Source organism: Pisolithus orientalis (assembly GCF_024613125.1).
Source record: "Pisolithus orientalis strain OTSU chromosome Unknown F5J12scaffold_2, whole genome shotgun sequence".
NCBI lineage: Eukaryota > Fungi > Basidiomycota > Agaricomycetes > Boletales > Pisolithaceae > Pisolithus > Pisolithus orientalis.
Window position 1 is genome coordinate 528,171 of NW_026260783.1, and position 23,144 is coordinate 551,314.

Here is a 23,144-nt window from a genome sequence, read left to right on the forward strand (position 1 = left end):
TCCACAGTACAGTGTACACTTGTCCTGTTGGAAGATATCCATCTTTCCTGTTGGTCTTTCTCAGTTACTACTTTACAGTTTGTTTTCACATGTTGCTGTATGGCCTTGATGTCTGACACATTGTCCCCTTTGTTTTTCAGAATTTTGCTTTACCTGCCCCACAATTCTCCAATCAGTACCTTACTATCCATGTACTATATAATTCCGCATCAGTGACAAAAAAGAATCATCATTTTTTATGACTCACAATCCATGTCATATGTGGGTCTAAAAAGTTGAAAGAGTCTGGCATCTACTGTGTCTTCCATGTCTCTGTGTCCTTGTGTCTACTGTGTCTTCTGCATCTCTGTGTCCTTGCATCTACTGTGTCTCATTTCCCCTCCCATGCACTTAATTCATCTTGGAGTTACTTTGTCAGGTCAAGATCATCACCTGGAATTTCTAAAGCAAGTCAATTCCTACCTCCAACTCTGCAGAATTAAATTCTGTGCCCTACATTTGACTCTTTGACCGACTCTACCATTGCACTCTACATCTCCTTCCTACTCAGCACCCCTTGGGTCAAGCCTAAGGATTTCCCCTACAGCTTTCCCCTATTCACACACTACCCAGAGGTAGTGTCCCACACCAGGTTAAATTCCCAGTTGATGACCATGACCCAGGACACCTACCAGCCACAATATAGTGGGCTGGCACAGGTCCAGGGCTGGTGGCAGTTGTTTGGCATCAATTCTGAACCAACTCCAGTTGGCCAGGATGGATGACACCCTCTGGGCTATTTACAGTGGTTCAGAAGGCACTCCAGTGGGATTCTATTGGGCTGGTATATGTTCTGGCCAAGTCCAGTCAGCTGGGCCAAATTCCCAGTCAATGACCATAACCTGGGACACATACTTGCCTTATGATAGGGGACCAGGACAGATGCCCAGCCTATGGTAGTTGATTGGCATGGATGCCCAGTGAAGGCTGCTTAATGTTACCAGTGTAGATGATGGGCTAGTCTTTTGGCATCCCCTGGCAAATGGATGAGCCATACAAATAGTGTCCCATATATATTGGCTTGGCTGGGACACTATTGTCTATGGGGCTTATATATCAGTGGCCTGTGTAATAAGGCTCAGCTGGACCTGCAGTGTTCCATTTGGAATGGTAGGAGCATATTTCAGTGTGCTGTGCACATTGGCCTCAGCCCAAATAGGAGTGCCCATGTACTATGGAGGGCTTATAGTCCATTGTACCATGTCCTTGGGGAGGGCCCAGATATTATGATCCCATAGGACAGGCTGGACAAATACTCCAGTGTTTCATGGTGTATGGGAGGCCCATGATATGGTGTCCCATCTGTCTTGAATCAGCCCATGTATTATGATCACCAATCCATGTAGTCTGGCACATATGCCATGGTCTTGTGCACAACAAGCAAGCCAATCTCCCAGTGTGCCATCTGACTGATTCAGCTTGAGCTGAAGTGTTCCACCAATTATGGGCCAGCCATAGTTGATATTTGGGGGAGGTATATGGAAAATAACTTGGCTTGGGATGGCATATAATATCTATAGAACTACCTTTACATGGACCCCCTATTGGATAAGTGTAGGTTATATGGAATGTCTCACTGGACCTGCAGGCATCAACCAAGTCCAGACATTCTGAACTCTCATCCAATCCCCATGGGGTATCCCTATCCAATTGTGTATGTTGTCCCTCATGTAGTAGGCAAAGCAACATTGGTTCCCACCCACAGAACTAACCCCATGTCAAAGAAGGCCAGTGCTGCAAGGCATCATGCATATCTTGGTTATGCTGACTCAACCATGTGTCCAATGACTGCATGGCTTGCCTTCCAGCATCATACAGGCCTGGGTGCATAATTGAAAGTGCACCAGAGAGGATGGCAGCCAGGAGGTAAGACTGCTGGGACCATTCACAACTGGCATCCATCTGTAGGTCAGCAGAAACTGATGGGGAAAAGTTCATGGTCTGGATGCCACTTGAGAGACATACCCCTGAGGTAATATAACCATACCATATGCCCCTGTTGGTGCCTGGCCAGGGAAAACTCCAGGCACCCCAGTGACTGTGAAGTGTGATTGAAATATTCAGCATTTTTCTGCCAGGAGCCACTTGTCATACTCTTGGACATTGCATGGTGAAGGGGGTCCAGAGTGGCAAGCATGTGTGTCTGCAGGGATGCCTGAATAATATAGAGTGTAAAGGAAATGTTCAAACTGACTTGCAAATCATTGGTGATGGCACTGGGAAGGTACCACAATGCAATGGTATCACCAGTACCAAGGATTACCATAGGTTCATCTACAAAGCCAGTGAGACTTGATGGATGTGCTGCCAGGTGGCCTGCCTCCCAGGTTTCATCAACCCCCAATTCCATAGCTGAAAGGTGCTCAGAAAGCTGGATCAGATCAATGCTGCTTTGCTCTGCAATACAATTTACATTTGACTTTACATTCAGCCAGGACATCAGCTTACTTCTATTATTGTATGCCACATGCATGCTGGCCACTATCTGATTCATAGTGACAATGCCATGTGTTGGAATGTGGAGTGGAGGATCTGGTTTGGGGGCATTCATTCCTGGGAAGGTTTGACTGGACAATTCCTGGCACATATAGTGTGTAATATCCCAAGTGGTGCTGTGATTTATTGCCATTAAGAATGGAAGATGATATAGTGAGCACAGTGTTGATGATGGGTTATCTGGTAGCTGTAGTGTGTAGTATGGAACTGTGGCTATGTATGTTGGTGTTTTCTGGACCATAGTGAAGCTGCCATGGTTGCACAGCATTGGTAAATGACCATTCCAGCCTTCAAAAACAGGTGCCACCATGGTGGCATAGTACCTCTGGCTTCCACATATTATTCCAGCATGGTACAGGTACCAAGATAGAGGCAATAGATGGCCAGTTCTGCTATGGCTCCAGTGCTAGCTACACTTCCTACCATGCCAGTTCCATTTCATGGTGTTCATGTTCCTTTATACACCATGCCAAAGAATTAGATGATGGACTGGGGCCTTTCAACCTAATTTCATACTCCACAGCCATTGAGAAAACACAATGCAGCCTTTTCTAGTACAGGTCTGGCAGTGCTGGTAATGCATGGATACAATGTTCTGCTACAGGTCTGGCACTAGCTACACTTCCTACCAAGCTGGTCATATTTCAGCATGTGGACCTTTCATTATACACTGTCCACAAGCATTGGACAGTAGCCTGGGGCCTTTCCAACTATTTGCCTATTCCACAGCCATTTAGAAAATGCAATGCTGCCTTTCCCAGTACTGGTCTGGCAGTGCTGGTAATGCATAGATATACTACAGTATCAACATCAGTCTTGTTCAGATTGATATCCAGCCACTTGGCTCATGATAACGATAACTGCTGTGCCAGGATAGGCCACTTGCTATTCTGGCCTCCTGGGATGTGATTATTGATGATCTCTTATCTTGTGGTCATCACATGTGTCAGCCACATTGCTATGTAATAACATTTGCACCCAATCCAACTCTACTCCAAATCACCATGGATGTCAGGACCACTAATCTATCCTACCTCTCCATGATAATCCAATACATCAGTGTCCAATTTAGATGGTTCACATATGCTTTGCAGCAGGCCAACAACCCAAGCAATTGACTGCCAGATGACTGGTATTGGCAGGTTCAGGTGGAAACAGTGAGTTTGTTGAAATGGATGCTGGTTTGCTGTGTCATGCACTTTTCCACAGTTTGACACAGCACTCCTTAATCCTAGTCAGGTGGGGATTCAAGCTTCTGATGAAAGCTAAAATGTCACAGGGACTCTGATTGCCATCATTCAGGTATGTTAACAGCCTGTTGGCTGTGAGCGGCATGATCAGGGTAATGGGATGGTGAGATGCTGCACCCATCAGATGCTCCATTGTACCCTGTACCACTATCAACCATTGCACCACCACAGGAACAGTGGCTTACCACTTCTGCCAGGAAATGTTGATACCAACTAGTGTGCTGGTATTCAGACCAATCTGGCTTCTTCATGGTGGCAACAAGGTGACAAAACCTTATTCCCAAGTACTGTATGGCCATGGAGAGTTCAGCCACAGTGAACGTTGATGACATGACTTACTGGCATGAAAGATGAGATGTCATACTATATAAGTGTTGGCCAACTTTCCCATGGCTTTGTGTGGTGGCATGTGTCTGCCATTAAGGCAGCACTCATTAGCAAATGCTCAGCTTGCATTCAACTACACCAACCAATATGCAATCCATAACCCCAGCATCATTTGGGAGATCTCAAAAATGATGTCATTGCAGATAGCTAGTGGTCTCTAGATGGAAATGGTTCACAGAAAACATGCTAATCTGCCATACATCTGGCATTGCTGTGCAGCATAGCATGCTGGCCTGGCCTGTCCCTTTGCCAATGTGGCAGCCTTTCTGCTGGTCCAAAATCTTACCTTGTTTTCAAAGAAGTTGTTAGTCCACTCCTGCTCACATTTCAACAGCTGAACCTCCTCCTTCCATCTGTCCTGCAGTGCCCTCATCTGGAGCCAATTGACCCTGTAGACTAGAGAAAATGATAAGTAAATCTCAGATGCTGCTGCCATGTGATTGCACCTCTCACATTCTGACATCCAATCATTAGTGGCCATGTCCCTTGGTACATCCATTGTCCAGATCCAAGGTAGGGTATTGTCTCTGTGACCTCTGGCATTTGGGTCAGATACTGCCATGCTGATAGTTAGGTCAGAGTCATTCAACTCTTTGTATTGCTCCAGGATATCCAGCCTGGCCCCTAACCTGTCCATTTGAATGTGGCACTGGCAGTACACAGCAGCATGATGTTGCACCACTGCTTCAGCATTGGCCACCCTTCCCCAGGCACATGTGGCCATGTGGTAATTACTTCCATGGTGAATGTCAGTTCGAAAGATGACTGCCTTCTCTGCAAGCATAAGCTGCAGTTCATGAAGACAATCATTGGCCTGTCCTTGCCACAGTTGCAGCTCCATTATTGTCACATACCCCAGGCCAGATCGTTCAAAATGATCTTTGCCAACATTGGATGGCAGCAGCAATGCAATGGTTTCTGGGTCATGTGGGTTAGATGACTGGCACAGCTCGGCATCCTTGAATCTGTTCCCAAATAGTTTTTTGGCAGTGTTGAAAATGCCATGTATATGGGACTGGAGACAATCACAGCAACATGCAATGGTGAGATTTTGAGCTTCTGTTGCTCTTGAGGTGATGTGCCAGCATGCCACTGTAAGCTGGATTTGTGCTTCCTCTATCTTCAATGCCTTTGCAATCCAGGTCACCATACCCTGCAAATGCCCTGGCTGGGGGATGGCCAGTAAATCTATCTCAATTGCCTTTGCAGAGGGAGCTTCAATACCACTCAGCACAAATCCTGTCCAGGTTAACCTTCATTACCTACCTTTCTGCAGCCTGACCTCATATATATCCATGGCCTGTGGCCTTGACAGCCAGTTTTCCAATGCCACTGCCACTTCTTCCCCCCATGATTGGCTGACTGCTGGTGGGACATTACCATTCAAATCAGCAAACCTGCCTTCAACCACTAAATAAGATTCCTCAGCAACCTTGAGTTTCCACTTGAGTCTCATTGCTGTAGCCTGTTAGCCATGCAGCCATGTCTGATACAAGCACTAGACTTACACATTCTGACCATTTTCAGGAAATTGCTATCATTCATTTGGAAATCAAGTACCTCCTGCTGATGGGGAGTAGCCATGCCTCTAGCAGATGGGGAAATGATATTCAGGGAGGACCACAAGGTTTCCATGATCTCCCCATCCACCCAGCCAGCACCCACAATGAAATTGGGAGCATATTGTGCAAACCATTCTGTGCAGTGGCCATGAACATGCCACAACCCAATGCCATGGCAGATCCACATGCCATCCAGCATGGATATATAGGCATTGGCATGTAGCTGTCATTCTAAACCTTTGCTATACTGGCAGTTAATATCATAGAAATGTATCACTTGCTGGCCAGGGACTGTGCCATGCCTGATGGCATGCACAAGCACATAGTCCATGTTAACCTGCCTGTGGTGTCAATGTCAATATTGTCATACATTGTTACAAGGTTATTCATACTGTTTGCCCTTCTGGAAGTTGACCATTGCATGCAGCACAAAACAGCCATGCCATGCACAGGCACATCCACCTATTCCTGTAGATGCAAGCTGCTGCTGGTTGGCATTTGCTTGATTAACTGCCTGATGATTGCTGCAATCTGAGATCTTGTAGTGTGATCAGTCCATCAGGTAATACATTCCTACACATCACCCACCTCAACCACATTTTTAGTGCTGCTCAAATATTCCTTGTATGGCTGTGATGCAACCATGTACCCCTTTCCATCCATCAACCAGGCTTCACTGCCAGCATCCTTTGGATGCATATGCTCTGCCTTGAAATTCCCATCCATGACCAAGCTTCTTGCCAGTGTCCAACTGGATTACACATTGTATAAATGGCTAGCAGTGTTCATGTTATCACTCACTGGGAATAATCTGTTTCATCTTCAGGAATGTTGATGCCAGGCTGAGGACATGCTGGACAGAATAACACTAATTCCCCAGGGCTGGCATCTTCTGCACTTGTGTGGGATCCCTGCCATTTCAGTAGTTTCAGGAGCTGCCACATCCTAGCAACTCTCAGCAGCTCCCTGTACCTATCCTATCATCCAGCTAAGAGTTGTGTTGCAGTGATACAATTCAACAAATAGGACACACTGGCACCAGATGAGGAAAGGCATTGGAGGTTATGTGATGAAGTTTGCTGTAGAAATTCATCACTGAGGTACCACATTCCACATTGTCCTGAACGAAGTCATTGAGTACTTGGAAGGTAAATGCAGTCCTTGTGGCCTTTGTGGTAGCAGGAAACATCCCAGCCCACATCAGCTGTATGTGTGAATCCTCTGCCCCAGGGCATCTACAATACTGCACATTGCAGTAGTGTATTCCATTGGTGTGCATGACAATTAGACAGCTTCAATTGTTTGGGGCCTGCAGATTTGGTGGACAACCATCTTGATCCACATCCTCCCAATCATCTTCCTCCTCAGCCTGTGACTTCATCATTTGAACAACCACTGGCTGGGCAGTGCTTCCCACCACACCCAACATGCAGTACCAAACTGGCCCAAATGGTAAATACAGGAACAACCATCATGATTCAGCTGCTTACCAGCTGCAGGGATGATTCCTCAAAGAATGTGCCATTCCATTGTTCCACCCTGTGGAATGGCCAGTGCTTGTGTTCTGCCCAGCAACACATGGTGCAGAAGACCAGCCAATGGGCACACTCAATGTACTGGAAGATTCCATCCACTCCACACAGGACACAATCCCTCAGCTCAGGTGGGGCCTCCATGTCCAACAGGATGGCTAGATCATGCCATTGGTGCAGCAACCACTGCTGCAGATAACTATTCTACAATTGTGTGACACTGTCATTGCAGGTTTGTGGGGCAATGTGGCATTCCACACACCTGACTTTTCCAAGGTTTAGAAGGTGTTGCAGGCAATACATCATTATTGGAAGGCAGCTGTTCACCCACATCATCCAACAGGCTGTCCAGGTGATCCAGGATAATAGAGCCAGGCTGCACAGGCAGCTGAGTTGCATGGCCTGGCACCCACTTTCTGGGTGCTACTTTTACCATCTTATCCCTATATCCTTGGGTGGTATTCACTTGTTGCCAGGTCACCTGGGTCACTCTTGTAGCAGGTCCCACTGGTGCAATCTTTGACTTCCCCATGATGAATGTTGCAATGCAGAAGGGTTTTGATCACAACAGATACATGCAGCCAACACATGCTAGCAAGGTCTGACCACCAACTATGGTAATGCTGTCTTAGGATCTGGCACATGATTTCAGTGCTGGCACCTGCACATTGCCTAGAGATCAATGAAATGAATGAGCACTTGCAAAAAGCCTTGTCCTACATCATGCCCATAGTGACTATACCATCCACAGTGTCTCAATGCACATTGCCCAATTACCAAAGATCTTGGATCCATGCAGTCTGAGAGGCACCACCTTTGCACATGGCTCAGGGATGGAAATCTCATGATTGACTAACAACCTTAGCCATCTTTGGAAACTGTCCAATCAACTGGCATGCAAGAATGGACTAGACATGGAAATGTAACCTTCATTGACATGGGAGAATGCCAGAGAAGTCTATTCTCTTCAACAGACATCATACTAGCTGTCCCCAGAAAATTTGTGCACAAGCACCTCCATCATCAATGGCATCCAGTGACTATGAAAGTGACTCTTTCTCCAACAATGCTGAACCCTCCCTGCTGCAAAAGGGAACCAGTCTTCAGCCAGCTGAAATTGAGATTCTTGAGGCCAAGCTAGAGTCATGTAAAAATGCCAACTGAAACAAGAGGAGCTCCATCATGTTAACCCTCAGAAACAAGATAAAGAACCTTGATGCAAATGTGATGCTGAAAATGCATGAATGGGTTTGAAGGAAGAAGGTGTGCCACACCTGCAATTGATTACCTGGCATGTCCTTACCATTTCCAGGCAATTCAGACTTGGTTGTACAACCACAGCCAGAGCCGTAGTCAACAGGCTCTGATCAAATATGGTGGCAGTTGGACACTGAGGAAGGTGGTCATGCACCATCAAAAGAAATCAATCAACAAAGTGTTGGAAGAAGCTGGTATCAAGCAGGGATCCACAGAAATGATCAAGTCTTATCAGAAGGCTGTTGACACCATCATGAAGTCCCTTACTGCCAAGGAGATACAAGAGGCTGAGGCATTGGCCAAAGAATGGAATGAGCAGCAGCCACCTTGGGATGTTCAGTCAGAGTACATACCATTTGGCAATGCTGCCCATCACTCACAAGAAACAGAACCACAGAGAAGAAAGGCCATAAATATGCTGAGGAATTTGCTAAGGAAATGTGGAAGTGGTGTGGTGCCAGGGTGGTAGTGATGGCGGCATGGGAAGATGCCAATGGAGAGGTGATAGTCAGAGCATGAGGAATTTGTTCTTTGTGCAGATGAGTACTGCCAGATTTTGACCAACTTGTCCAGACATGATTTCAACAATGAATTGGGTAATGGCAAATTATTTGAGGAGTTGGACAAGTGCCAGGATAAATTTGTAAAGTATGCACAAATGGCATTTGGGAATGGTGGCACCAATGCTGAGTCACCAGACAAAGATGCTGCTCCATGGTCAAGGCAGAGAAAGAGCAATGGGAAACCCAAAACCATCCTGCCAGTCAGCAAAAACAGCACACCATACATCCTGAACATATTGGACATGCAGGCACCAAAGTTCAAGGATATCATGCAGACATTTGTGACATTTCACTATCATATGTATAACAATAGGGGAAATACTGTTCATTGAAATCCATTACAGGGAAGGCCTGTGGGAATTCACAGGCAACTGTTCCATGGAGTGCAATAACAACCAACACTGCACTTTATATTGCACCACAGTTTCTGCCACCTGAGGTTCCCTTCAAAGAGCCAAGTTGACTTACCCAGAACAAGTTGACAGCAATCTTAGAATGGTGGCAAGAGAGAAAAGAGTGGCATCCCAACAATATATTCAGCTTCAAGAAGTGGAGAGATGCTGGAGGGTCCCTCCAAACGCCAGTGGCAGAGGCTGACAGCAGTGGAGCAAGGATGTGTGTGAAGCAGGATTTGGATGGGAGACCAGAACACTTGGCAGGTGAAAGGACAATGGATAAAATGATGTGGGGTAGGAGGAAGCTGCGATGGCAAACAGGTATGAAGGAATGCAACTGGAACTTAAATGTGCAGCAATATTATCTAATGGGGAACAAAGTTGTAGGGTCTGATTCTGACAATGAATCCATTCTCTGTCAAATTCCACCAACATTACCATCAAACAGAAATGACAGTACAGGCACAAGCATGGTGGATGAAGACACCACAGAGGCAGTACCATTGCCGGATTCCCAGCAGCAGATTGCCAGATGCCAAGTGGCTGAGGGTAACACCTGCCAGCCAATCGGTAAGCCAGCAGAATCACAACAGCCAAATATTGTTAACATTAATGGCTGACATGTTTCAGCCATCAGCAAGGAACCATTAAATGCCTTGTGGCAGGTTGAGGGTGGCATCACAAGCCCTGTGCAACCTGTGCCTGATGCCCGCTGCATTGATTTGCCTGATTCAGTCCACCTGGCAGATCCTTTGGCAGTGCCAACAACTATCAGGAGAGACCATAAACAGGAAGATTCAAAGTGCAAGTTGCCCATTCCATCAATGAGTCAGTACTTGTGCCATGGTCACTGAATTCTGGATTCAATTTATCTCTCAATCCTAGTACCCATGCACCAGACCGGCATAGACAATGTGAGGGGTATGCAGCAATCAAAACAGGTGTGGAAGGCACCAAAGCAGCCTGATGATGATGTTCCTACTCCTAAGTCCCTCCAAGAAACATAGGCGATGTTAGCATTTGTATATTACATGGCCATGGAATGTGATACTACATTTTGACAACCAATGGCTACATTACAACAAATCCTCATCCAGTTCCAATTCATCCTCACCATCCCAATCGCTGGTCATCAAATCTTGTATATATTGCTGAGTCCTTTCCAGCTGCACTCTCCTTGCAAGCAACAGGTGAAACTGGATGCTTGATTCCACCAATATATTGCTGTAGTGGTTGTAGGCCACAACAATTGGCCCATCAGGAGTGGTGTTAAGATGGGGCAGGTGCTCATCAGTCAGTCCCACAAGAAGAACCACAAGCCACCATGCTTTTTCCACTGCTGGATGATTGATATATATGTGAGGGATATCATAAAACAACTTACATGTTGTAATTGGCCCTTCATCATGAAGTCCTTGTATACCCAAGTTGCTGGAGAAATGTTGCAGTGCCAAAAAGCAAGCTAATACATTAATACTGGCAGCAACAAGAGATGACATGGCACTCACCAGCAGCAGCATTGGTGGCTGTAGGCTGGGGGGGATGGTTGCCATGATATAGCTGGGATGGGCTGTGGCTTGGAGACTGCTGCACCATCTAATGGCTCATCCATATATGCATGAACCACAGGAAATGGCAGTTTGTGGAATTTGTGTGGATGCCAGCAATGATCTAGGTGGGGGCGAGACTGCCAGGGAAGATGTTGGTGAATCCCAGCTAGGTGCAATGGCAGCCAAGGATGGCATGGAATGACTTGCTTGCTGCGCCTCCCATTGTTGATCAGCAGCAGATGGCTGCAACTCCAGTGAAAGTGGTGGTGAGTCCCAAGATGGCACAAGCATGCTGAGTGATGGCAGGGAAGGACTGGCATTTGGTGGCATGGAGGACAATGGTGATCCTAGCTGATGGCCCGAAGCTGTGGCATTTGCAGCTGCACCAAATGGTAGAAATTCTGGTTCATCTATGACCATATCTTATTGTCAGCACCTGGCAATACCTGCAGTTTATTACGTGGGGAGATGACTGGCAAAGGTTATTGATAGTTGTATCTTATAACAACTACTTACATCGAGTGTCTGGACTGCCTGGCCTCCACCTTACTGACTTTTGCTCCATGATATTCAGTGATCTGTAAAATGTTGATAAGTTGATTGAAATATTGTTCAGTTGTGTCACAATGTCAGATTTGGCTATTTGGGCTTGTTTGTCTACTGGCCAGTGTTGATGCTGGCACAATGGTTCATGAAAATATAAAATGCAGCTGCACTGCTGACACAATTGTCAACTATCACTTGACTGCACCGCTCTCACACCAGTACCCCACTTCCACAAAAATGTCCCAACATGCTGAAGCATCCCAAACTGCCACTGCCACTGCTCCCTCCATTGCTCTCCCATGTGAAATAGTCACTAATGCTGCAGACATAGTCATGGCAGAGCTTCTGATGCTCCATGACCACAGGAACAAGCAATACTGGAAAAGAGCTATGCATGTCATTTGGGAACAGTTGGTTCATGGCATGCCACTCTATTTATCCTGTGATATTTACAACATTCCAGACCTGTGTGCACCCTTTGGTTGAGGAACTGCCCTCAAAATTCACCACCCCTACCCACATCATCACTGCCAAAATGATTATGAGAGATCCGGCAGTGCTTATGGCATTGAAGGAGTGGCCAAACTTTGACAAGATCAGAGATGCAACAGATGCCAATGTTGCAGACCATCCATGGTACCAGATTGGAAGGCCCATCAATAAGGGTAAAGGGCATGCGATTCCATTAGACCCACTTCAGACAAGTGACAATGCTGCTGCCACCACCAAGACTTTGGAAGAACCCTGTGGCTGATCAACCAGTCACACTGCTCCTACTGGCACTTGTCCTAGAAGTCAAAGGCCACAGAAGCATACAAGGTCAGTGGCAGCAAGTGATGCTGATGTTTCAATGGCAACTGCTGGAGCATCTGCTGGTCATGGCCACTCAGTTGCTGCTCTTGCAACCCCTGCCACTGGCTATATGCCTGTTGCCAAAGAAGACTGATGTGATAGGTGCATGGAGAAAAATCTGCCATGTGCAGTTAAGCCAGGTTCTGTGTGTTGGCAGTGCAGCTGCCAGAAGTACAGGTGTAGTATCTTCACCAGAGTGAAGGCTGTGTGGTCACAGTCAAGGTGACCCCACAGTTGCACTGTAACTGAGGTGCCTGATGGAGCAGTGGACTGTCCCCAAACCATTTCAGCCACCTGTAACCCCAGCCGATGCCATCCTTAAAGCCCTTCACCAGGGCCATCAGCCACAATATCCTCAGAACCCACCACTCCCACACAGCAGACCCAGAAGCAGCAGGCATCTGCTAGAAGTATGACACCTGCCACTGGCAAGACCACCACCTCAGCCACTCCAAGCTCCTGCAGGCAAAGTAAGTCCTCCATTTCTTTCATTCTGCTATTCTTATTTGAGCCTAACATAGTTTTCAATGGAGTGGTCATCATCACTCCATCCTGGCAGCAGTCAGGTTGGCAGACATCAAGCCTGGCATCCCAGGGGGCAGCAACATCCCAAAGCCATCTCACTACCCCATCCTGCCCAGTGACCCCCAATGCCACCCCAATGGAGCATATGGAAGAGGAGATCACAGCATTGTGGCAGCAGCATATGGAGATGGCACATGATCTGCTAGATACCTGCCACAAGCTTGTCAATACCCAGCAGGCCCTTGCAGATACCCAGACCAAGTTGCAGACACTTTGCAATGTTGCCAAGGCCTTACGCCAGCATCTGTACCTGTTGCCACACTCCTCACCTGATGCACCTGGACCCTCCCACCCCTCCCCCATCACCTTTGCAATTACAAGTCATCAAGCAGTCATTCCCACTGATGGTGCAAGGATACTTGACCTTGTGCCCACTATGATGGTCCAGGAGGTTGCAATTGATACCAGCATCCTCCAGAACCTCCCAGGTGATATGCTTTTAGCCCCTTCTACTCTCCTGCCACCCCTGCACTGTTTTGCATACTCATCCACCCCTGGTGTAGGAGAAGCCCAGCCCCCTATCTATGTCTCTTTGGGTGCAGTTGCCAACCATGCTGGTGGGGATGATGCCAATGATGAGGATGCCGCTAATTGGATGGATGTAGATTAACATGTCCATAGAATGTACTATTACCATTTCATTGTCACTATTCCTGAGAATGATCATCCCTGCCCACTTTTGCTTTACATGGTGCAGATATGGTCTCTCTGGTGTGTGCCATCCCATTTGAGTCTGGCCAGGTGACTGGCCATGCAATTTATAAATCCACTGGTACCACTAAGCTAGTGCACACTAGCAGCACCCTCAATTCATGCATGGTGCTTGCCACATATGTTCTGCACAATTGCAAGGGTTTAACCCTCTGACCCAGGTTGTGGCCATGCAATTGTGGCCTATGCCACTTAATGCTGATGCTGTGAGTGAATAGTGCTTGACTTTGCCCATTCCTGTCTATGCCACTCAATGCTGGTGACACCTGACCCCTGCTGCTACCATTCCCATGTATGCCCCCTGATGCCATCAACACCTGACCCTGCTGGCACCTCACTTCCATGCTGCCAGCCCATTCCTGACTAAGCTTCCACTCATCACCATCTATGCCACTCAATGCTGTCAACTTCTGCCCCCTGCCAGTACCTCATATACATACTGCTACCCCATTCCCACATATGCCACCCAATGCTGTCAACCCCTGCTGGTACCTCATATCCATGCCACCACCCCATTCCTGTCTATGCTGCATGATCCTGCCAGCTTCTGCTCCACACTAGTGATTACCACTCCCTGCTTGCTACTGCTGTGTCATGCCAGTGAGTTCTGCTGGCAATGCATGTTGTACTCTCCTCACTACCCCACCCTGTCTCTATATGCAAAACTATGCTGACACATACTAGTGTATGCAGCCATATGCTTTTGCATCTTCACCAGCTTACCACTTACCACACTGTCAGATGCAAGAAAATGCCACTTTTGCCTCAGTTATGCTCAGATGGTCCTTGCCACTGGTACTCACCACTCCAGTAATCCACCCAGCATTTGGTGCAATGGCATATCATGTTTCCACCATGTGCCAGGAGTTGCTGCTGTGTGCTGCTGTATGCCCCAGACATACTGTGTTGTCATGTTGGGCTGCCCTATGTACACAATGCAGATCTAGTCTGGGCTATGCTATATATGTCCCTATGACATGATGATATTCTATTTGAAGCCTCTCCATGTGACACCTAAAAATATAATTGTAGCCGATTCTGGTGTCATGCATGACAATACAATTGTAGCTGATCCTGAATGACACATGACAACATAATCACAGCCAATCCCTATGTTATGGTGACAACTCATAGGTTGGCTTGACCTCCACTGGCCCATGTCACACAACCAATTGTCAACCTCCACTGGCCATGTCACACAGCCTAACTAGGTACATGGGCTCAATTCATTGCCACCCACAATTTGAATCAGACTTTGTTTTTGAGAGGATTGCAGTTGCCAAAAAATGCATGACAAATTTCGGGGTGCAGTGACCTTGTAAACAAGGTGATGCAACCCTCCATAGAATTGACCATGTATTTAGAAGGTGGAGTTAGCAGTTTGGGGGGTCCTTAGAATTTGTTGGCTGATTGGAGGCATTGGTTGGCAGACAAGTTTGACGGATCAAACTTGAATTGGGGAGCACTCTGACGTCTTTCTCAAATTTGGCTAATCTGCGATCTTGCTTAGAACGGTGGTCCCAAGATGAATGGGTTGACACAGATCCGCTCGCAATTGAAGCTAGCAAGAGCCAACAAGTCAAGCTGAGAAGTTTCTCCACAGACATACATAGGATCGAGGCGATGGTTGCATATCGGTACGAGGGATGGTGTTGGAGCAGTCGTATCGTCTGCATTGTTTGGCAGGAGGTCTTGCAGTACAGTAAATGGATGGACTGCCTTCGCAATGTTACAACGTATCCTAACTTTTTTAACGATGCCCATTCACCTGGAATCCAGGTCTGTATTGCGTGCATTTGGGTGACTCCGTCAACTTGCCCGATGCGAAAAAACGTGTTAAACTATGCTACACTTACATCCGACAACGGCATGTTGACCAATACTCGTGGAAGCATGCACGAGAAAGGATGTAAGCGATTGTATCAAGCGGGCTGTAGTATTGGGAGTAATCAGGTATCAATCATTTCCATTGCAGCGTCACTGGCTCGCGGTGTGCATGCTATCTTGACAGCGCCAGCGCTAGCACGCGAAGAATGGTGTGAGAGGACAGCCTAGCGAGGAATTCATGAACACAGGCCTGCCACGAACTCCGTGACAGCACGCCAATAATCCATCTGCATAAAAGTATCGTCTATAGCGCTCCAGAATCAGTTCCAGAAACCGATTCATGAAAACGACAAATAACGCACTGTGATACCCGTGTGGAAACTTCACGAACCTCGACATTCCATTCCCCACTTCAGGGTTCGGCTCACCATTTGGCTCACCTGAAGCTACTGGAGCCCCTCCATTCCCATCCCTAGTGTCCACTTTTGTCCCCTGCCTCCTAGACGCAATCTCCCATAACTCCTTCATATGCTGTGGGGGAACAACTTCGTCTCTCTCGCCGCTTAGCATCAAAATCGGCGTTTCACGGGGGATGAGTGGAAGCTTGGATGCTGAGTCCCATTTCTGGTGGCACAGGAACGTAAAAGGAGAGAGGATTGGAGTGGCGTGGGGGATAACTCGGGGAAGAGAGGTAAAGGTGTTTTCGAGGATAAGTGCACGGATCTAATGTGGTCAAGTGGTGCTTAGAAGGAGAGGCCGTAAGGAATGAGGTATGCTCGCCTTAGATGGGTTCCGACTTGCAAGGTGGATAGCGACGGCGCCTCCAAGTGATTGTCCGTACAGGATCTAAGCCATAGGAAAATATGCATTCAGTGTAATCGGTGCAATCAGATGGTCACAACCACTTGTAGGACAAATTACGCACTATGGGGGTCCCCCGCAAGTTCGCATGAGCGAGGATATAGTCCAGCACGGTTTGTGCGTCTATGCAGAGGCCTAGATACTTGCCATTCATCAGCATAAACAAACGTAGTGACACAAAACCCACCTGACTCTGATGGTTTTCCTTCGGAGCGGCCGTAACTGTACAAAAAAAATAATTGTTGAGCGCACAACGAGAAAAGGGATACACAATATGTACCCTCTGTAAGAAAGCATAAAGACATTGCAACGCATTGTAGTATAGAACACGTGTGCAAGCGGTATTCTATGTCCGAGGTTGCCCCCATTGCCGTGAAACATGAGGACCGTTGGACGCGTTGCTGTGAACTACGATGAAGCGGGTAGGGAGGGAACGATAAAAGTGAGATGCGGTGAACACCAAAAGCTGAACATATACCTCGTCGTTCGACATCTCATCGTTAACCGGGATCTGCAGTGCATATGGATGACCAACCTCCTTTCGTTGTGTCAAGAGATAGCACCGCAGTAATACGCCGTCCTCTGTCTTCAGCTCAACGCCTTCGTAATGAAGACCATACATATCAGGACTGGGAACCTCTTTGAGTTCAGTTGAGGAAGTTAATGCAGGGGCGGTGGCGGATGAAGAGTTTACGCGGGAAGGAATAGGGGTAAGTGAACGGAAGCGCGCGTTGAACAGAGAACGCTCACCAGTGCGTGATTCCGGAGGAAATGCAGAGGGATATATGAGATAGTTCTGGCCATAGTACAATAGTCCACAACCTGGATGAACGAATATTTGTCGAACGTCGGTCTGGTGAAGGCAAACAGTCTATCGTACCTATCGTCCCAACTCCTGCACAGACAGTTGCCAGGCCCTAGTGCAGCCGTTTCAGAGCACAACTATTCAACGCACTAGATGCAAGCTTACCCTTGTGAACCCCCCTAAGAATGGCACTATTGACTGACACATTGTCTTGCGGCAGGTCTTCGCTTACAATCCTGGCAGACTGCAGACAAGCTGTACCCGTTAGTTTGGTCCGCTTTACCACGGTTTGGCCATGTTTTGCCATCAACGAGGCTGGCAAAGACAATATTTGGAATGTGCCCAAGTCAGACCGAAGCAGCGACACACGCACACGACAATGCAGCAAACTTTGCGTCGTTCGCCACAAGGTGTGACACCCTGGGAGGGAAGTGAACTGACGGCGATTACATGTGCGTGTCTCACGGCAAGGTATGATGTGGGAAGGAGACTTATAAGATTGCAACGAACGTCTCATCAGTCAGAATGGCGTGAAAATTTACTGTCGATCAGCGAGCCGACATCATGACGGGCTGCCATTAGAAGATATAAACCATTAGGGCCGCTCAAAGTTGGCCCCGACGCCGGCGCCTGCAGCTAATTTATGGTAGTCGCGCTGCAGGCGTAGGTATCGTCGGCGGCGTCGGCGCCAGCTTTGAGGGACCCTATTTTTATACATTACATACTGCATCCCGCCAATAACCGGGTGAGACGGGAACGAGTGGGACTTTTCCTATTAGAAGTTCACACGGTAAGTAAATCACTATGTATTATCTCAAAAAATGCCACGCGTTGTGATTCGACATATTAGAGGGTGGAGTTAGCGGTTTTGGGGGTCCTTGGAATTTGTTGGCTGATCGGAGGCATTGGTCGGCAGACAAGTTTGACGGATCGAACTTGAATTGGAGAGCACTCTGACGTCTTTCTCAAATTTGGCTAACCCCCGATCCTGCTCAGATCGGCGGTCCCAACCAAAAATTCATTTGTAGTACGTGCAAGCAGACCAGTCGCATTTTCTGTATCAAGTGCGTAACGGGACAAGTTGGTCCCAATGGGATCGAAGAAATCGCTACATACTAGTTGTGTCACTCGCGGAGGTTCGGTAAGTTATTGCGATGCGATGTTTTTTGCTTGACTTCCTGCTCCAGTGACAGATCGAAGTAGCTTCCGGAATGAGAAACACCGTTGACATACCAAAAAATTGGCGCGCTAACCGGACCAAGCACCATCAATACAGAACCCGATCCTATAAAGTGTCTCTCTTCTCCCATTCCATCACTGACTGTTTTGTCGTCTCTTTTCTCCCTTCCCTGCTATCCACCAGTCGTCCTTGAAGACAACTCCCCACACTCTTTTAACAATGCGCTCCTTTGCTGCTCTCGCTCTCCTCTTCACCTCCGTCTTTGCGGCTCCCCTGAGCTCTTCCTCCCTTGAAAGCCCAGCTAACTCAGTTAATGGCCTTGGCAAGAGCGTTCCAAGCCCCGCTAATGCAGCGCTCCCTGGCCAGGTGGCTCATGCTCCCCGCAGTGAGCCCGCCGTCCCGGGCTTGTCAGTTCCTTCCGTCCCAGGCGTTTCCGCCGTTAAGGGACCCTCGACTTCTGAGTTGACTACTCGCTCCACCTGCCTCCCATCCATTGCCTGTATCCTTAACACTGTGACCGAGGAGATTGAACCTCTTGTCGAGGAATTGCGTACGTGCTCTTTCTGGGTTACGCATGCTAATTATTCTGATCGTTCCTTGCGCTCTAGTCGACCTGGTTCCCGCCAACGCGACCGTTGCTATTGTCACTCCCATTTTGACGTCGATCACGAGCTCTCTCCTTGCCGCTGTCCCTAAACTCGAGGCATTAGTTGGTACAGAGATTTCCAAACTCCTTATCGACGTTGAAGGTGTCGTCATTACTGTCGACCAACTTGCTCAGATCATCTTCAAGGATCTGGAGGTATGTAGGGGTGGCTGTCTTTCCTGGTCCATGCTAATTTCTGCCTCGTTTGCAGTTGGTCCTCAAAGCTCTTATCAAGGTACTTCAAATCATCGACTCGCAGCCTGGCCAGATCTTCGACTTGCTCGTTGGGGTCCTCAACGCTGTGCTGGCCATCCTCCAGGTTGTCGTCAAGCTTGTTGGAAGCATTGTGGCCTCCCTGGGCCCTCTCTTGGCTCCATTCATTCCCTTGATCGACTGCCTCGGTGTGACTGCCCTTCTCCAACTCCTCGGCCTTTCCGCCTAAATATGTGTGTTCCGGAGTTCTTGTCCTTGTATGGTGGACAAAGCTGACGAAGACCTATCTATAAAATAGACCCTTATCCTCCATGTGTGTCGCGTCCCTATACGGGGTAGTTGTTTCACGCGCGGAAGTACATCATACGAATCAATAGAAGTGTCATGTTATTTCGTGGTGTTGTTATTATCTTAGTATTCGCACGTTTAGTCGATCAATAGAGGTGACCATTTGGCTCCTCGCTTAAAATTTGGGCATGTTATCAATAATGATGACGCTTATCTCTGATTGTAAGCCATTGACATTGTGACCCAGCGAAACTTGTTTCATCACGTCCGCAATATTTCTGGTACCAATCCCAGGATTGACGGTCAATCATCATTTCATCGGTTGACATCAGGGTTGATGTATGATGGATTGATGGCTGGTCAACCAAGATGATGATGACCGCACTGAGCGATCGCTCGCAGCCGTTTCACTTCGGTTGTTGTTGGACGTGGTTTCATCAGGAAGCGAAAGAATGGTTTAAACCTGTTTAAACCTGTCACTGACTGGTCGTGACCGCGATTCCGTCATTCCCTGTCTCTCTGATGTTTTTTTATCACTGACTGGAGTTGCAGGTGAGTAATCAATCTGCTATGCGAGACCTTACAAGGGACACATGCGACATGTGAACGCGGAATAGACATGTGCATGTACCCTGGTCACCGCTAATCGTTCGACTGGGTTGATGCTGAGACTTGAGATTGACAGACGCACTTGGGGTCGTTCTGGGTCGTTTTGCAACCAACATTCAAACAACATCTGACAGTGGGAATCCCTATCATACGGCATGATGGCCTCGAATTCGAAGACATGCAAAAGATAACCATGCACAGACTCACGGAGCCCTACAGGGTCGTTTGGCAAAATATGGATTTCGGTGTACAGTTGGACGTCGGACATAGCGCAACGGTAAGTGCATAAAATAAGCGCATAATATTACTTAGGGGTGTACGGGGGCTCAGCGATAGTTTTGCGGCCTCCGATTGGTTGAGGGCGATATGCCTGAGATGTCGTTTTCTCCGCGGACGACGGTCTCTCGCAGTGTCTCGAATGCAATTAGTACTTACGTACTGTCACCATAATACTTAGTAAATACAGTTTATCCTACAGTGTAATTCCACACATCACACAAACCGGTAAAAAAAATCAGCCTCAGTCATGCATTCCCTTGATCAGTACTGCCATTATCCTCGATAGCGTCCCTGGGTGACGTTTCTTCATGGCCAAAGTCTGCTGAGCTTGTAGTTTGCACGTCGCTTGGCCCGTGGCTGTTGGAGTTGAGGTGCTCGCACCACTGGATACCAGCGTTGCTGTTGTGAACGCAGGCAGGTTCGACGATGAAGAACCCGAGGATGGCGACGACGAAGTGACAAGCGTTGCAACAGGAGGACCCGGGAACGTGTACTGAACAGGGGTATCGAAAACCGTTGGGTCATATATACCAGGATCAGTATCAGAGTAGCCCCCGGGAAAAGTGACTTCTTCGCTCGATGTAGGAGTGCCAGTTTGGTTTCCAAGGATGTTAACCTGAGTACATACAGGTGAGTCATGTATATGAGCAGACCGACTACGTACTTACTTGTGTACAGGAAGGATAAAATTCAGCCCCTCCTAACTCCGTCGCGAGATGGAGTGCGATGATTTCGTGACGAATAAGGTATTGTCCAGGTGCCAGGTTAGATGGAAGGGTTACATTAGCAGGCTCGCCATTCACTATATATGTTCCATGTTAGCATAACCATGTGAGACTGAGAGAAGGGAAATGCGACGGAAGCTCATGTAGAAACCATCAAACCATAGGGGAGGACGAAATGAGGAATGGAGAATGGACGCACTGATATTTTGCTGGTACCATGTCATATTGCCTGGCTCCAAGCCCGTCTCTTCGATCTTGAACCACTCTGCATTTGTCGAGTTATATTTATCACACGTCGTGCCTACACACGATGTCATGTAAGTCATGATCGGGCCTATATCGTGCGGCCACTATGTGCGGATGAACAACCGTCAACCAGTTAACGAACACGAAACACACGTTGGTTCCATCGCCGTCCTTCCACCAAAACTGGAACTGACTACCTGGATTTGCATCGGCAACAAGAGCAGCGAGCTGAGCTGCTTGTCCACAGTTCATGTAGGGGTTAGTTGCGCCTTTGACAGGTGAGATGTCGTCGATCTGGCGGATAATCGAAGAGGTGGGTTGAGCATTGGGTACGTTGCCCATGTATATCTTCCCGTCAATCGAGACTTGGGCGACGTATCCGTGGGCTTTCGCGGGGGAGGCAATATGGAGGATGAGCAGAGAGATGTACAGAAAGGATTGCATAACGTTTTCCAGGATCTGGGGTGTCCCCTACAAGACTGACTCAAGCTGGATGGACGAAGGGAATGAATAGAACTGATATAGGCCTATAAGAAGCTCATGTATCAAGGAAAGCGCGCACAGCGCGGCCAGATTAGTTGAATAAAGGGGAAGACTGCGATACGATACGGATCACTGGCACGAGGGAGGGTCGTGGAGGGAGTCGTTGAGTGTGAGGCAAAGGCGTGAAGGAGGTTCATAGGTTCATATCAGAAGGCCGGCTTGCCTTCTTCCTCCATTCTCCCTGATCCCCCATTTCATTGTCGCCTGGCCACGAGGCAGCTATGGTGACGGCGATCGAGTCGTACCACACTCATGTACCCAGCTTGGAATGACAATGGAACACGTTGCAGGCCCTGTTGTAGTTCGGCAAGGCAAGTTTGTCCCCCCCCCTGTGCCTGGACAGCCATAGCTGAAACGGCTCGACATAAGTACATAGGATAAGATGGCCTTTTGATCCAACAGTTATATAGCAGCGCCCGGCCACTGTCAGTTCCATGGAGAAAAACTAACAAGGACACATCCTACCTACACATTCATTCCCGTTTGTCTCCGATATCGCGGATATCGCCGCACAATCGTGGGTCACAACGGCATGGGAACCTCATGGTATACGGATGGAGTACGACAGCCGTAGTGCCTCTATAGACAAGTACGAAATCGCGGATTGCACGACTTTGCCCGAGGCTCGCTCGGCAGGGGAACGTGTTGAACAGAGTTGAACGTTAACGTGAACCAGAGTGCCGGGTAAGTATCGTTAAGATTGAGTTTGGCAGTCCCTTCCTTCCCTACGAGTCAGGCGGAAAAAAGAAAGAAAAAAGCTATGTACATAGGTAGTGGTCCCCAGTCACCGTATCGATGCACCGCCTGCACAGAGGATCCGATAATTGACAGTCAGCCTAGACCTAACTGAACTATAACCTAGGTGTACATATGCCTCGACGATCCGAGGAGTACTCTTGAGATGGGGCGTCGGAACCAAAATGCAGGTTCTTCTAAACATCGTTGTTCCTTCCGGAGGTTGTTTTCTGCGTAAGCTGTCGAACGAAGAACACCTCAGCAATTTCTTGCTGTAAAAAAAACCGATGCATTTTCTCTTCAGCCGCCAGGGTCAATAAAAGGATCATATCCGCGAAACATTCCCATCCGATTCGAAGGGGCGCGTTGGCACGGATGCCGTGTTCCAGGTTTATGCAGGCGCCACTCACCTTTAACCTGTACAATTGTAGTCTGCATAGTTGTAACTCACTTCGCAAGAAT

At 47.8% G+C, this 23,144-nt stretch overlaps 8 protein-coding genes across 8 annotated transcripts; 3 read left to right on the forward strand and 5 right to left on the reverse strand.

Annotated features, from left to right (window-relative positions):
* Positions 1-1,304: 1,304 nt before the first annotated feature.
* Positions 1,305-2,845, reverse strand: F5J12DRAFT_779171 (uncharacterized protein; the record flags this gene model as incomplete). Its single annotated transcript, XM_051742366.1, has 7 exons — positions 1,305-1,553; positions 1,617-1,681; positions 1,752-1,930; positions 2,005-2,077; positions 2,134-2,194; positions 2,234-2,436; positions 2,488-2,845. 7 exons carry the CDS (start codon positions 2,843-2,845, stop codon positions 1,305-1,307), a joined length of 1,188 nt encoding a protein of 395 aa, XP_051604723.1.
* Positions 2,846-4,306: 1,461 nt separating this feature from the next.
* F5J12DRAFT_779172 (uncharacterized protein) lies at positions 4,307-7,665 on the reverse strand (the record flags this gene model as incomplete). The annotated part of the gene is made up of 12 exons (XM_051742367.1): positions 4,307-4,458; positions 4,497-4,568; positions 4,626-5,411; positions 5,439-5,630; positions 5,681-5,869; positions 5,972-6,075; positions 6,127-6,272; positions 6,323-6,485; positions 6,536-6,711; positions 6,768-6,977; positions 7,225-7,465; positions 7,529-7,665. The coding sequence occupies 12 exons, from the start codon at positions 7,663-7,665 to the stop codon at positions 4,307-4,309; spliced, it is 2,568 nt and encodes an 855-aa protein (XP_051604724.1).
* Positions 7,666-8,448: 783 nt separating this feature from the next.
* Positions 8,449-10,488, forward strand: F5J12DRAFT_779173 (uncharacterized protein; the record flags this gene model as incomplete). The annotated part of the gene is made up of 9 exons (XM_051742368.1): positions 8,449-8,490; positions 8,579-8,868; positions 8,913-9,024; positions 9,077-9,367; positions 9,400-9,544; positions 9,572-9,802; positions 9,944-10,051; positions 10,112-10,309; positions 10,367-10,488. The coding sequence occupies 9 exons, from the start codon at positions 8,449-8,451 to the stop codon at positions 10,486-10,488; spliced, it is 1,539 nt and encodes a 512-aa protein (XP_051604725.1).
* Positions 10,489-11,824: 1,336 nt separating this feature from the next.
* F5J12DRAFT_779174 (uncharacterized protein) lies at positions 11,825-13,624 on the forward strand (the record flags this gene model as incomplete). Its single annotated transcript, XM_051742369.1, has 4 exons — positions 11,825-11,878; positions 12,041-12,323; positions 12,765-12,899; positions 12,951-13,624. 4 exons carry the CDS (start codon positions 11,825-11,827, stop codon positions 13,622-13,624), a joined length of 1,146 nt encoding a protein of 381 aa, XP_051604726.1.
* A 1,431-nt stretch (positions 13,625-15,055) lies between these two features.
* Positions 15,056-15,369, reverse strand: F5J12DRAFT_182443 (uncharacterized protein). Its single transcript, XM_051738274.1, has one exon. It carries the CDS (start codon positions 15,330-15,332, stop codon positions 15,099-15,101), a length of 234 nt encoding a protein of 77 aa, XP_051604727.1. The 5' UTR covers positions 15,333-15,369; the 3' UTR covers positions 15,056-15,098.
* Positions 15,370-15,410: 41 nt separating this feature from the next.
* F5J12DRAFT_918305 (Alpha/Beta hydrolase protein) lies at positions 15,411-17,425 on the reverse strand (the record flags this gene model as incomplete). Its single annotated transcript, XM_051749218.1, has 10 exons — positions 15,411-15,856; positions 15,915-16,275; positions 16,333-16,398; positions 16,478-16,548; positions 16,601-16,635; positions 16,694-16,821; positions 16,892-17,052; positions 17,164-17,235; positions 17,294-17,330; positions 17,384-17,425. 10 exons carry the CDS (start codon positions 17,423-17,425, stop codon positions 15,789-15,791), a joined length of 1,041 nt encoding a protein of 346 aa, XP_051604728.1. The 3' UTR covers positions 15,411-15,788.
* Positions 17,426-18,617: 1,192 nt separating this feature from the next.
* On the forward strand, positions 18,618-19,486 carry F5J12DRAFT_779176 (uncharacterized protein; the record flags this gene model as incomplete). The annotated part of the gene is made up of 3 exons (XM_051742370.1): positions 18,618-18,948; positions 19,007-19,200; positions 19,256-19,486. The coding sequence occupies 3 exons, from the start codon at positions 18,618-18,620 to the stop codon at positions 19,484-19,486; spliced, it is 756 nt and encodes a 251-aa protein (XP_051604729.1).
* Positions 19,487-20,548: 1,062 nt separating this feature from the next.
* F5J12DRAFT_182697 (glycoside hydrolase family 61 protein) lies at positions 20,549-22,022 on the reverse strand. Its single transcript, XM_051738275.1, has 4 exons — positions 21,558-22,022; positions 21,358-21,508; positions 21,102-21,235; positions 20,549-21,049 (listed from the first exon to the last, which is right to left on the reverse strand). Exons 1-4 carry the CDS (start codon positions 21,846-21,848, stop codon positions 20,675-20,677), a joined length of 951 nt encoding a protein of 316 aa, XP_051604730.1. The 5' UTR covers positions 21,849-22,022; the 3' UTR covers positions 20,549-20,674.
* Positions 22,023-23,144: the final 1,122 nt, after the last annotated feature.